At 36.4% G+C, this 15101-nt stretch overlaps 1 protein-coding gene across 1 annotated transcript in view; it reads left to right on the top strand.

Annotated features, from left to right (window-relative positions):
- The window catches only part of SLC1A1 (solute carrier family 1 member 1), a 47049-nt gene that overhangs the window by 24075 nt on the left and 7873 nt on the right, over positions 1-15101 (top strand). Inside the window, exons 3-8 of the mRNA XM_005522693.3 lie at positions 2462-2554; positions 4093-4207; positions 5941-5983; positions 7706-7813; positions 9126-9310; positions 11258-11365. Of these exons, the coding sequence (XP_005522750.2) occupies positions 2462-2554; positions 4093-4207; positions 5941-5983; positions 7706-7813; positions 9126-9310; positions 11258-11365 (652 nt within the window). The remainder of the gene's footprint in view (positions 1-2461; positions 2555-4092; positions 4208-5940; positions 5984-7705; positions 7814-9125; positions 9311-11257; positions 11366-15101) is intronic.

The raw sequence follows: 15101 nt of genomic DNA, 5'->3' as shown, positions 1-15101 counted from the left end.
TAACAGGATCATTATCCAGTTTAAAAAGGCAGGGGCAAAGTTTATCCACTATTTTACCTGTATAACTCTACTGAGCGTACCAGTTTGCAAAGGGATTTCATTTGGAGCCAGAAGAATGCCTGTCACAGGAATCTCCTTTCATATTAACTGTAAGATCTTTTTAACTGACTACTCCAGGGAAATGACCTTGCATGATTGTTAGGCTCTTGACTAAGTCAACAAGATTGTAAGCCAAAAAAATCCCAAACATATGAAGGCACAAGTTTTAGAATAAAATAATATTATTTCCAGGTTTTACGAACTTTCCATTAAAAGATACAGAATGTTGGCAATACCTGTTTGCTCTCTTTTAAAAAAAATATGTGAATTCTTCCAAGTTAATTTATCAGGTGCAGGAGTTTCAACATTGACTTTGAAAACAGACCTGTCCACAGAAAGCATTATTTATTATCAGTGTGAATTGACACAATCAGGTAACCAAGGGAACTGCCAAGCGACAGCTGAAATGCAAAGAGTAGATTTACCACTCTTTTTACTACTGATTTACCTCACCAACAATGCCAGGTGGCAGCAACACATGGAGACAGAAGCTCCTAGCAGCCAGCATGGGGGAAGTGTTTGCAGCCTGCCTCCGTGCAACAGAAGGCTTCCTGCATGTCTGTGAGAGTGTGTTAATATCTCCACAGGAATTCCGCTTCTCAAAACAGGCACAGGATGAACCACACTAGGCATAATAAATAGAGTTTTCCCACACTCACATTTTTAATATTCCCAGCTGCAAGGCCACTTTGGTCTAAACTATTCCCTCCTCCTCCCCAGATCTTCCAGTTTTAACTAAGTCCTCCCAAAACTATCCACTCTCAGGGGTTCTTGCTACCATGATTTCCACAAGATTTCCACAGATGAGCTCACAGCAATGCAAAAGTCCTCTTCTCTGCCTTTTTTCCCCCCAAGTTCCCAAGGGAGAAATAGAAATCATGGCCCAGATTCTGTATTCATTCTGTTATTTGTGCCTCAAAGTATATCCTTACTGCTGACAGCTTCATGTAATACCTGTGGCATTGTTTTTGCTCTGCATTAATCTGTATTCCTTTACCATATGAATAATTCATTAATTATCCTTATTTGCTCTACAAGTGAGAGAATCTTTGCGTTATGATTTCTGTATATATATGTAGCTCTTCTGTACTCAGTCTGATGATACATTATCCCATGGAAGACCCCAAGATAATCAGATTATGAAATAAAGTAACCTTCATTCTCCCCTCTTAGTCTTGTTTGCATTTTGAATAACAATTAACAGAACTAGTAAGACATTATATGAGTATTCTAGGCACAAGTTGTCAGTGCTGTTAATATACCTTCTGGAAGAGATATCAACACATGGTTAAACTGTGCTTGCTAAGATCCTTTTTGAGCTCAAAGATCAGTTAGTTACATGTATGTCAGACCTCTTGATTTTTTTCCCTTCACTTTCAAAACTATTTTTTCCCTACAAAATCACACTTCTCTGAGGCTAAATATCCTCCTGGTGGTTTTGTTTTTGTATAAAAAGGGAATCTAGCCAGTCTTTGATAAATTGACTGAATAAACATACAAATATAAATGGATCATAAATGTATAATAAAGAGGTAGCAGTGAATTATTAACTAATGTTATAAACAGACAAGTTTCGGAGTCACAATGCTCATTTTTCCCTGGTTATTGATTTTACACATACAACTTTTATAAATCTTTTAAACAATTAAGAAATACTTCACAAGAAGTTTCATCTAATATTGTTGCCAGAAGATGAATTGACCCCAGTATAATACCTGTCTCAGGACTGTCCCTACCTTCATTAGTAAACTCTCTGTTCTTGACAATGACAAACACAGGTTGGAGAAGTGTGAACCACTTCAGAAAAACTTCAGAAAAAGCTCTAGTCAAAAATTTTAAAACAGTAAACCTGCTATTGAAGACAAACTGACCAGAAATGATCCTTTACTTGTCTGATGTGCCTTTGAGCAACTTGGGGTAACAGATCTGAGCAACTCCCTTCACGTGGCTTTTAACTTTAAAGCCAAAATATTACAGATCTGGAAAAAGTGAAGCTATTAGTTAAGTGAATGAAGAAATAAATTGTGACATACTCTTATAAACTAACAAAGTCTAATTCATCACAAGCATCAGGGAATCAAGAAAGTTCAATTGTATTTGTCCTAAAAAAAAGTGGGGGGGGAGAAAAAAAGAGGTAAAACAGTTTTTTGCAAAGGAGCAGAAGCAAGTATGTAAGTCAGCTACAGATACTTTTCAGAAGTGCAAATGTCAGTTCAGTATTGAGAAACTCATGAAGAAAATCATGAATAAGGAAAAATTCCTGTATATAAGTTAGATACTATAATTATTTCCCTCTACAAAAATGACAACATTCTTATAAGCCTGGTTTTTATTGTTTTGTTTCTGTGGCTGTTTTTTGCAGGTGTTGCTGCTTTGGATTCCAGCATTTCTGGGAAGATTGGTTTGCGAGCAGTTGTATATTATCTCTGCACTACAGTCATTGCTGTAATACTAGGTACACTGTCGTTCTGCAAATTTTTAAATCATCAGCATTGGATAATTACAAATGTACTGCACTGTGACATTACTAATAGCCCAAGACAGGATTAGGAGACAAGATGGGGAATCATACCAGACAACATGACATTACCTATAGTCAGATACAGAGAGAAGTCATTCCTGCTGGCCATGGCTGGGCTGTGTTCATATCCAGTGTGAAGCCACAGGCAATTTTGCCATATATTTCAGTTCAGGGAAGATTAGGAGCTGTCTGCTGAAGTAAAAACTGACCAGCAGTGAGAAAGCTGAATGAATGTCAAAGGCCAACTTTAAAAACAAAGTGAATTTCCTCAACAGCAAAACTGATAGCTTGTTCCTGATTCTCAGAGTAGAAAATATGTAGTGTGTCACACCTGAAAGAATGACAGAAAATACTGGTTCCCTTGTCATCTTGTTTCTTTCCTTTAAAGGATTTTTCCCCCTCTGTCACTGCCAGGCTCCAATCTTACATCTGTGAAATTCACATCTCCTGTTAGAAGAAGTTCATTCCTGACATGCAACATCGACATGTTCCATATTTGCTTAAAGAAACATCCTCAGCCAGCCTTCTTAAAATAAGAAACAAAATAAAACAATCTATCTCATGTGTCTGGGAAATTTCTGTGAATATATAAGAAGCAATATTATTAAAGACTAACATTAGAATGTATCAAACTTTGAAATTGTCCCAACTCTGGGTGAGGTGTAAAACCAGAAAATCTCCCAAGGTCCTTGCTATCCTAATGTTATGATATTACTTGTTTCAGAATGCAGAGCTATGCAAATGCAGTACTGCTTTTATTCATTAGAAAGACTTGTCCTTGTGTGGTTGAAGAAATGCCTCTTTCTCCCTTCACTGAAATTTAGTAGTTTCATTTGCTTTTGCTTTCTTCTATAAGGCATTAAAAAAAAAAAAAAAAACCTTAAAATGAAGCTACTAAAGTAAATGAAAAGTTTGTCATTAATTTCAGTATTTACAAGGTCACATCTAGTATTTCTTAACCTACAGTTTTATATTTCTTGCTTGTCTGAAGCCCTTCTCTTACATAAGTTTATTGCTACCTAACTTTAATAATAAACACCCTGTGACTTTGGGGTCACACGACAGTGCACACTTGTATTCATATCTGAAAGCTAGTAACAAGAAGAGCTGCATAAAGGAAAAGGTAAATAGCAATTCAATATATTCATTCTGTGAAAATTGCAGCACATTCATCTGAAGCCCAGTTGAAGTAATTTACCCTCTTGGTGAGCCGTAGTGATGTAGTACAAAAATAAAGCTAAAGTGATGAAGTCTAGGGGCAAGCCAGCAAGTAGCTCCTGTGCTAGGGGACCCACACATTTAAGGACACCACATGCAGACTTTTCTTTTCTGCACATACCAGCAGAAGCACCCAGGGAAAGTGTTTATTGAGTTGAGCTCACAAAGAGTTTGGCTACACAGGATATACTGAGGAAGAATGCACAATGCATCTCTCTGCTTGCACTGTGAGCTCTCTGCTTCTCCTTCTGCAGGGATTGTCCTTGTTGTGACCATTAAACCTGGAGTGACTCAAAGAGCAAGTGAGATTCACAGAGTGGGCAGTACTCCAGAAGTCAATACTGTTGATGCCATGCTGGATCTGCTCAGGTGAGATTTTCATTTGTAATTTCCATATCCCCTTTGCAGAAGTCCAAACAAACACTAATAAAGTTGTGATGTGTAATACAATAAAATGCCTTCTGATAATGTTTGGCTAGATAAAGGGAGAATAACTTGTATTTCAACAAATTAGACATTTTAAAATACACTTAAAGCAGTTTGTTTAAAAAAATTCTCTTTACACCATAAACTTTGGCTAATAAAACAGTGACAAAAAATCCCAGAAACTGACATGCAAGATTTATCTATTATGAGGAAAAGATCTATAAAGGATTGGTAGATTACTGGTGGATTAGTGACTGGCAGCTTCTGTGTCATCCAGCATAAACAACCAGCTGAAATTGCAGAGCTGTGGTTCCCCTCCTCAAGGCTGCAGGGATTCCACAGTCAAGAGTTTGCTGCATCACCAGTATCTAAGGCAACCTTGTAATGTGTTTTTCCCCATTAGCATCATGGATAATGATAAATACTTTAAAGTGTTTAGAAGAAGGAAAATTCTACAAGAGTCTGCAGAATACATGTGCAGGTTTTCAGAGCTACTCTGTTTTAAGGAATTTGAAGAAAAATAATGCCAAAAAAGGCTGCGTTTCCAATAGAGGCTGGGTAGTACCTTCAAAAATATTTCTGTTGATAATTGTTTTCTTCTGGTGTATTTAGTCTCTATTCTGGGTCACTATTCCTACCCACCATTTTGCTTTTGTAGAATTTTTACTTAATCTGCCGTGAAAGAATCAACAGCCACATATCTAGTAGTTTGGGGGTTTGCTATAGATTATAGCTCAACTTCTTGAAAATAAATTTAAGACTGTAAATTAGTAGTTAAAAGATCTGAAATTCTCTTTTAAAGAAATAAGAATTAATTTTCCTACATGTTTATATTAAAAAATATGAATAAAAATAATGGATTTAGGATTCAAATCCAGACAGTATTTTAAATATGAAGGAAAACCCCACACTTACACAAAATGATTTTGCTTTTGAATAGATTCTACTTTAAAAACTTGAAAACTAAAGGCAGGAGTTTGTGAAAGATCTGTAGGGGTGATAAAAAACTTCTGCTTCCATATATAAAATGTATTTTTCTGCAATGGATTGAATATTTACCAAATACCTAATTAATGCTTTCTTTTTGTAATTGTTTGAATCTGAAATTGGCATTTAGAAAGGAGTCCACATTGCACTAAATCTCCTAATTTTTCGGTGTGTGAAAATGGTCCTTGACACCAGAATAACACAAGAGAATTTACCATTAACTAAGATTAATTTCTGAATTCAAAACTAGAATAGAGCACATCAAATATCTTACTCTAACAGCACAACCTTTGTAAGAGTTTTTTTTTATTTTTCTCCTCTGCCTATATTTGATATATCCCATAAAGATGGTGTGTCCTATATTCCTTATGCAAGTCAAGGAGATAATGTAGTAGGAAAAACATGCACTGGGTTTAGTAACTTACCAATAGAAATGTCAAATACTAAAAAATAAGCCCAAAAGTTCAACAAGTGCAAGTAGAAAACACTGTGACTCTTAAACCCATAATTTCTTTGGAAAACATAATATATCTATATATCTATATCTGCTGATGCTAAATACACTACTTTCTGCTAAAAGAAACACTACCTGATCTGTTCTTAAGCATCAAATTTTATCATTTTGTTTATATCAAACAACTCTTCCTTAGTATGCTGTAGTATTGAAATGCTTCTATGCTTGTTAACAGGAATATGTTCCCAGAGAACCTTGTTCAGGCTTGTTTCCAACAGGTAAGTTTGAATGTTCTTCTTTACTTCTGTAGTTTTCACTGTTAGCCACAAGTTATTTTCTAATGTCACAAAAAAGTTGTCTGGCAAGATTTATTTCTGGGAAGTCCAGGAATATCTTCATCTGCTAGAAAAAGGTGGGAGTTTAAGGCATCTTGGTTCTATTTCCATTATGACAAACACTGCAATCAGCTATTAAGTCCCAGAAAGACACTGTTCAAGAGCTGGATGCAGAAACCAAGCAGTGTGTAAGACAAGATTTTTCCTTTTAGGACAACAAGAGTTAGAAGAACCATCTTATGAGGATCAGTTTCCTTGTTCTTAAGGTCCTTCTATCTGGTGAAGTCTGTTAGCCCTCACCCTGAAGTGTCTCACGGTCTCACATCTGATGTCCATTGCCAGACCAAATCCTTTGAAGGAAAAGGCTGATAACTAGTAGTCTATTTGAGACATCTTTCAGAAAAAGATGAAAGAGGAAACTTCTGTCTATATATTAGACTTATCAGTTAATCTTCCCCAGAAACTGATATCAGATATTTCTGCTGTGCACAACTCACTTTATGAAACTTCTCCATGTAGTTTTTCTCATCATAACTGGCCATCCAACACTAAGGGGACAGGCAGACTCTTTAAGAGATTCTTATTCAGAATGATGGTGACACTAAACTGTAGTTACTATTAAAGTCTTATTTTCTCAATGGAATATTATGATTAGTATAGCACAGAACTTACAATCAGAATAGCACAGGATTTCTGTGAGCAGAATCAGTGTAGTACAGTTTTATAATAGCAGCATTTAACTTATGTTTTCTAATCACCTGAAGCCACTGCATTTTTGGTCAAATCTTAATACTTGGTTTGCTGTATCAACATAACAACCATAATCTAGGCTTGAACAAGAATACAGGTTGGTCACTCAGTCCTCAGAAGAAGTAGGCAGTGATGGACGCATCCCTGACCACCAGGTCTCACTGTCCTGCAGCAGATTTGGTCCAAGTTACTCATTAGGACTTGTACCTGCTTGGTTTTATGGACAGTATACTTGCTGCTGTTACACTTCACTGTTCTATAACTGTGTCATCAACACCATTTGTCTGGCTGGGTGCCTGGAACATTAAAGACCAATAAGGAGTAGTCAGCCTAGTGCCAGGAGTCTAGAGGCTAGTAGGGAGATGAAGAGTAACTCTGGTTTGACTGCTTGGTGCACAGGACCTTGAAGACCTGGCAGTGAGGGGAAAGAGAAGGAAATATGTAACCCATTTGCCCACAAAGAATGGCTGTTTGCCCATAATGGCATTAGTTACGCTGACCACGTCACCAAGGGCCTGGTTGAATCAGGTGCATCAGCTCTACAGAGCTCTCCTGGCATGGCTGCCAGCAATTCTCTCCAGACTTTGTTCCAGCAAAAACTCTTGCCATTGTCAGGAGCTCTAGCTCATGCCCCACAAGACTGCAGCACATCCACAGGGTATCCAAGATCCTGAAGAGCAGAATTCATAGCATATTGTTTTTGAATCTCTTGTTTGATCTACAGCTCCTGAGGTACAGAGCCCTGATGGCTCACATGAATTCAGAAATAAAGTCTTTGTCTATATTTGCTACCTTCTAGTCAGATTGGTTAATTTTTCTCTTATTTTTACTGGGCAAAGGCTATGCCTTTGTCTATTCTCCAGTTTTCTCATGTGTCTAAATAAGTTTTTCCATCTTTTTTTTTAACTTTTCCAGTATAAAACCAAACGTGAAGAAATTAAAACTAAAACTGCTGTGGATAAAAATAGCTCTATATTTCGAGAAGAATCCTCTACAACGTCTATGGCAGCAAAGGCTTCAGAGGTGCAACCTTTATCTTTTTATTCCTTCATAATATGTGAAGTAGGGAGAAAGAATAATAGACTAAATTTAGTTTAGTTCATGTCATTAGTAATGAAGATATGAATGGAAATTGCACATAGATAGATTTTAGCAAGAGCACTAAAGTTAATAACTAAATGCTTAGAGGTCATTGCAAGTATCTTCCAGTAGGTTTAAGAACATCAAGGAGCTCATGGGTAATTGACCAGTCCAAAGATAATAGATGAAGACTGATTCAATTTATCTGCTTACAAATTTTCAGTTTTCTGAGAAATTCAGCACTCAATGTGTAAAGACTACATGTATGTCACCGTGTGATGTTTTAGTAGCAAACTGTAACTGACTGTAACTGTAAGCACTAAAGAAGAAAATTAGTTGAAAATAATTATAAATCTTTTTTAAAGGAAAACAAAACAATATAAAACATTTGTTAATGAATAGTTTGTTACTCTGAAAAAAATTTACAGAAACAAAAGTGAAAAAGAGATTTAACCAGCCTTTCATTAGAGGTGAGGAAAGCTTATGGGTGTTGATGGTGTATAAAGTCTAGACTTACTCTGGAGGAGAGGGAGAAAGGAATTCAATAGAATGTGAACACAGAACTACAAACAATACCAAATCAATAAACATTTCATTATACTCCTTCCAAATTTTAACTCAAAGTAATAATAACATGGGAAGATGAGCTATATGAAGAGACATTAATTAAATCCTGGACCAGAACGTAATGAAGAATTGCACCCTTTCCTTCATATGTTCATGCTGCACAGAGTGTATGAATACCTCTTTAGTAGGATTTTTATATTATGTGCATACAATTCTCCTATAAATTATGCAATTACACTGATGTCCTAGTTCTTAGGCAGTGGTGAATGTATCTTAAATCCAGATACAAACACTTGAGTTGCTCAGAAACAAAGATTCTACATCTGTGTTTTGTTTTCCAGTGGGTAGTAAATCTTGAGTGTAGGGGAGTAAATCTTGAAAGTGTTACTGTGGATACTTAGACCTTGCCATACCTCATGTCAGAAGTCTATAGGAAGGACAACACAAATTAAACGGTGCTTTACTCCCTGCTAAGACCCTTGCATGGCTTTAAAATACAAAGTGTTCAAGTTCAGTTTAGTGTATTCCTGAAGTTGCCCACTTGGAACTTTCAGAAAGCCAATAGAGTGTCTGGGAAAGAGCTTCATGTCTTTCAAAAAAAGTCTAAATATATTTTTCATTTTCAAACTCTTTAAAGTAAAATTGTTATTTTCAGATAGAATTTTTTTCTCTTGATTCCAATTTATAGAACAAAACCCAGGAATATAAAATCGTGGGGATGTATTCCAATGGCATCAATGCGCTGGGGTTGATTGTCTTTTGTCTTGTTTTTGGAATGGTTATTGGGAAAATGGGAGAGAAAGGACAAGTGCTGATGGATTTCTTCAATGCACTGAACGAAGCTACAATGAGAATAGTGAAGATAATTATGTGGTAAGTCCAAGGATATACTGACATTTTCCAGCTGCTTCTTTAACTGGATTTTGTCATTGAAAAGGTAGGAGCAGACTCAGACTTCATGTTTGCTTAAAGCAACTTTCAAAGAAAGATTGGTAAAAATTTTCTTATCTACGGAATTTGATTCTTTTGAGGAAACTGGAGACAGAGCTCCCACTTAATGTATACTAAAGAAACAGTCCTATTGGTTCCGAAGAAACCTGATGTTTTTAGACATTCTTGCTAGATGTTTATAAAAAACTAGTGCTCTAGTCATTTGAGGACTCTTTTGAGGATAAGTATTACCAAATATATACGCCCTTCTGAGTCTTGAACATTATTCCCTAGCAGACATTATGTTCACAGGATGGCTGTCCTTGGATCTGAGTTCCTTTAGAAATCTGAATTAATATGCAAGCCACAGCAAAGAGGAAAATTCAAAATGGTATGCAAAATACAACTTACTTCCTGATAATAGGTTTTGTGAGAATATATTCTCATAATATTCTCAGACAAGAAAAACAAATTTAAAATAGAGAAACGCATGTGATAGTGTTTCATTTGACTTCACAGCTATTCATAGAATTTTGGCTGTGCAAGTCACAATTACAGGATCGGGACTATAAATACAATTCCCTCCAGAGTTTGATTCTAGATATGGAGTACCTTGTGCCTCTTACTACAATACTCTGCTCATAGGCACATGTTTCATACCAGTACCATGTCAGATCTGACCCTTCCATGGGTTCTTACATCCCAGCACACTGAGATGTCTGTAAAACAGTGAGCCTGTCCAGAGTTTAGTTGCACACTTCTTACTTCCTTAAAGAAAGGTAAATTAGTTTCTGCAACTGGTCCTGTGCTAAGCAGCTAGTTTAGTCCCAGGCTAAGTTAAAGCCCTGTGAGATAGGCTGCCTCAGTCTGCAGAAAATTACCAACAACAAGACTCCAGACTTAGCACATACTATACAGGAATTTATTTATAAATAGATTATCCATTTTTCTTGCATGTGTCAGAAGCTGTGGCTACAGGCTCCATGAGTTTCTACAGATGTGGGAGCTGTTGTTTGAAACAGCATAGAGTTTTGTATTGAAAGTTATGAGGAATTAGTTATGTTTTCAACAAGTTCAGTGCTTAAAGGAACTAGGTATCCCTGCTTTCTACAGGGATAAGATGCAATTCTGTTTATGAGATAGCACACATACATTTTATAAATTTATAATTTCTATTTTTAAATGGATACATTTTAATATATTCACAAATTTCTGCATTAATTTATACTGCTCAAAGATCTGAAGTGGTAACCTGTCCCTGCGACAGCCTGCTCTCTGGAGATCCTGGAACCAAAAAAAATGCAGTGGAGCTGGAGCTAACATAATTCCTGATGTTTCTCTTGAGTTTTCTATAGGCAGTAGCCTATGGAACTGTTCAGATCCATAAGGCATGGTCTTGTGCAGGTTTACGCTGTCCTGCACAGGTGACACAGATATAGCCCCCAGTGCTGCAGGGTAGCTCCTGAAACTACAGGAGACCTTTCCCATCTGTGTGTGATTACAGACTAGACAGACATTGGTCTCAACCCTGCAAGTTTCCATACCCAGGGGAGCCTGTGGCTATACATAAACATCTACTGTAACAGGATATATGCCCATACCGCTTCCCAACTTCTGTGTATTCTGTGACACCAAGTTATACACTTCTAGCTAGACTATAGAGTTACATTTACTTTTATTTTCCAGTCTTTCTTCATCACCTCTGTTGTAACCTTGCTGCAAATTAATAAAGTCCAATGTATTACTTAATATAAGAATCTGTTGTTGTGAAATAGGATATCAAACCATATTTTCTGTCTGTTTTAAAAAATTGCTGTGAGAAATTATTTCATGCTGAGCATGCAGTATTTCTGAGAATGCATTTTTGATAGTTTTATTTTTGCTTTCTAGGTATATGCCAATTGGTATCCTTTTTTTAATTGCTGGGAAGATAATAGAAGTTGAGGACTGGGAAATCTTTCGTAAATTGGGTCTTTATATGGCTACAGTAATAAGTGGGTATGTCATTTCTTAAAGATGGAATTGTATGTATGCAGTTCTGGAACTCAGTTGATTACCACTCAGTTATCCTCCACATCCAGTCTCCTAGATCAGAGACAAAAATTCTTATCAGTGAAAATTATGTGAGGATGTGTGAGGATGGTTTGAATCCAGGCTTTGCTGGATGCATGTTTCATTTTAAAAAGTCACTGCCTTGCATTCTAAAAAAAACCAAAACCCAAATGCAAATTCTTTTCTTGTATTAATTGTTTCATCTTCACAACTTGTGCTAAAGCAGAAAATATTGTTGTATTAAAGGTGAGGTTATGAATTATGTCTTATTGGGATTTGCCAGCCTGTAAAACATACACAAATATGTGGATTATATTGGGAACCTCCATGGAATTTTTGGGACCAAGGTGTTGCAGCAACAAACCAAACTTTCCCTGCTGAATACAGATGCATAGTAAGAACAGTGCACAATAAAGGATGCCAAGGAGACATCTGTTTCCCTGCCCAGTATTGAGCAGACAGGTGACATCAGAGAGAAGAGAAGCCCTGGGGACTGCACTGTTTGCTTCTTCAAGGTTAGGGTAGGTGGTGAGGCTGCAAAAAGAGGAGTTGCAATCTGAATAACATAGCCAAGCATCAGAACTTTTTTTCTATTCTTTTTTCTTAGCCATTGTCTGTGTAGAACAGTCTGTGTGGAGGAGGTTACACTTGCACAATGTGGAGCCTTTCACCAGTGGAACTTTAGAATAACTTAACTGCTCCAAATGATAGGTTATAATACCAGATTATTATAGATCTGTGTATACTATCCTACAAAGGGCTCTTTTGTCAGATAACTAGATATTACAGTCCCAATAAGATAAATGTGCTTAAATTTCTATTTCCAATTCAGTGAAGCATAGCCTTCTAGGCAGTTTCGGTCCATCACCTTAGCATCCTCTCCTGTAATTCCTTCACTATTCTAAGGATTTATATATGTTTTGTTTAGAGGCTAGGTCCAAAGTTGTTCAAGACTTTCTTTTCCCACACTTTATGCATTGGCATGGTTTTCTTCAAATGTCATTCACACACTTTCTGACAGCCAAGCAAAGAGAATGACAATATATTTGTCTTAAATGCAAACTACTTTATAAATAGTCAGGAAGGATCTCTGGAATTTTTGCATTAATCTGTGCTAGATAAGCACATTTATTTCAAGGTTGTTGTTTTGTTTTATTCATAAGCCAGTATGTTTGGACTAGCTGTTTGAAAAACAGACATAAAATTTCTTTTTAAATAAGAATTACTGCTCCAGAAATAGCACTGATTCATGACTTTTTCAAAATGTTACAGAGATGAGTGCAAGTTACATTCATTGAGTGCATTATGCAGGTTTTTGTGAGTATTTGTCTGCGCTTGGAAAATAAGTCATATTTTTCCAGATTTCAAAAGCTGGTATTTGCCAAGAGATGGTAAATCAAGACTCTAATATTTTCTATACAAATTACAAATGACACCCCAATCACAAGCTAGATAGAAATCATTGACAGAATGACTGAGTATCACTTCTGCAGGTTTTCTGTGTTATTAACTCCAGTTAATTCAGAGGAGGAATATGTTAAATGGATTACTACTGCCTTTGACTTCAGTTTTACATCAGATATCAAGTTTTAGTTTTAGAAGTGATATCAAGTTTTATGACTATTTACCTATCCGTAACTGGTTACAGGTTACTGTTTGTACTGTGACAAGGCAAGTCTTCCTTAAGATGTGTGTGAAGATGCAGTGCCTTCTCAAAAGTACTTTGATTGCAAAGTAAACTGCTATTGCATAGTCTTCTGTTTAGCTGGTGACCATTGGTTTGACAGGCACAACAATTTTAAGTAGATCCCTGGGTGCCATCAAAAACATTATATGTAGTGAACATCTTTGCATCCGTGGAGAGGAAAAGTCTCTGTTCCTCCAAACATGACACCATTTTCCCTGATGGGTGCTCAGGTAGATCTCTGCAGCATTCCTGCCTCCTGCAGAGAAGCCTCCCATGAGTGCTGTTCAAGACGGATAAGGGCTAATAGCAGCGTATTCTGTGCAAAACTGACCATCAGGGAGAGCATGTTGTAATCAGATCACAGGACTGGATATGGACTTGTACACACAAGGCTATAGACTGCAGGGAAAAGGTGCTTACATTTTCTAAGGTTCTACATTTTTCAGCCTGCAAGTATAACCTTTTCTCTTACTTCTCAGGAAAAAAAGGAGAAATTATGCTCTTTGTTTGGGTTTCTTAAAAACTGCTGTTCCTACCATCATTTTGGTTTTCATTCTTATGTGTTTGACCCTGTCTGTTTGTAGTGTATTCTGTTCAACTGCGTCTTCTGTAACCGCTTATCATCCTCTCTTTAAGCTTTAACCTGAAAATAACAGGTTATCTTAAATATTTCTTGTATTCCTTATCAAGATAATTGTCTTATCCTCTGCTTTCTTTCCTTTAACCTCCCCAACCAGCTCACCTTCTCCCCAGCTTAATTATTCATGACCTTTCATAGTCTCAGCCCTACCAGCACTCATCCACCATTGTCTGCAGCTCATCTCAATCTCTGTGTCTCATTCAGATCACTGTTAGGTAACAGACTTCCCCCAGTGTCTTTGGTGCAGTTTGCCACTGCGTATCTTAAGTCTCTCACAATTAATGGTTACAGAGTCAGGATGAGGACACATTAGAAGTTACAGCAGAGGAAAGTCAAAATGGAGACATAATTTAAGTGCCAGAGGGAGCTCAGGCTGAAGTGAAAAAGAAAAAAAAATTAAAAAAAAAAAAAAAATGGAAGCTGCAGCAAGTAGACTCTCTTTGTCTGTGCCTTTGTCTCTTCTGAAAGCAGCAAGGCAGCTACATCCCTGTAAGAGATACTTCTATATGGAATGGCAGCTTGGGATTCTGAGAGACAACATTCTTCTAACTTAAAAGTGAATGCTATTAGAATTTCTATTTTCAATTACTAATTATGATTTTTGGTATAAAAATTTCTGCTGCTTGCTGAGAATTTTATGAACAAAAATAAATATTACTTCAAATTTGTTTCAAGGAAACCAATAGTAGCAAAGCATTTACATAAAAGTACTTTATTTTGAATGTTATGTTTATGCTGCTCCTAAAGAGGTGCAGATCTAATTTTTTCAAATAACTGAGTATGCTTTTAGCCTTAGACATAATTGAAATGCTTACTCTCATTAACATTTTTTAAGACAGAAAATGCCACCCATACCACTTTATTATTTTTTCCTTACATATTCTGAATTCAGTTTGTTCTCACACATGTCACAAACCTAGCAATTTATACAATGATCCGTTGCTGTGGTGCATGTATAAATTGCTAGATTTCTTTCTGGAGTTATTTACAAAATTTTATCAAGACATTGCATGCTATTATTTACATTCCACTAAATGTGTCACATGTTCCCATTCAGAATGAAAATTTTAATGCCTGTTCCTTTTAAAAAGATATTTTTTCCAAGGAAACAAACATGTAGGTTTTGCTGATGATTTTTTATGCTGTTGTGGATTTCTGTACTCTGACCAGTGGTCTCTTAATTGTCTGTTTTTGGCAGAACAAATGGTACCATGATTTATTACTATCTTTATCAACTGCTCTGAAACCATAAAGCACTATTACAACACAGGAATGTGTGCATTAATATTTTGTGAGGACAGAATAAAAGTTACAAGGTCATGGGTGACAACAGTTTTTTGGGTTTATGTTTCCAG

Source organism: Pseudopodoces humilis, chromosome 4 (genome assembly GCF_049639895.1).
Source record: "Pseudopodoces humilis isolate 2021_Gansu_Grassland_sample_001 chromosome 4, ASM4963989v1, whole genome shotgun sequence".
In the NCBI taxonomy this organism is placed as follows: domain Eukaryota; kingdom Metazoa; phylum Chordata; class Aves; order Passeriformes; family Paridae; genus Pseudopodoces; species Pseudopodoces humilis.
The sequence above is the reverse complement of the archived record's forward strand: the minus strand, read 5'-3'. Positions and strand labels throughout refer to the sequence as shown.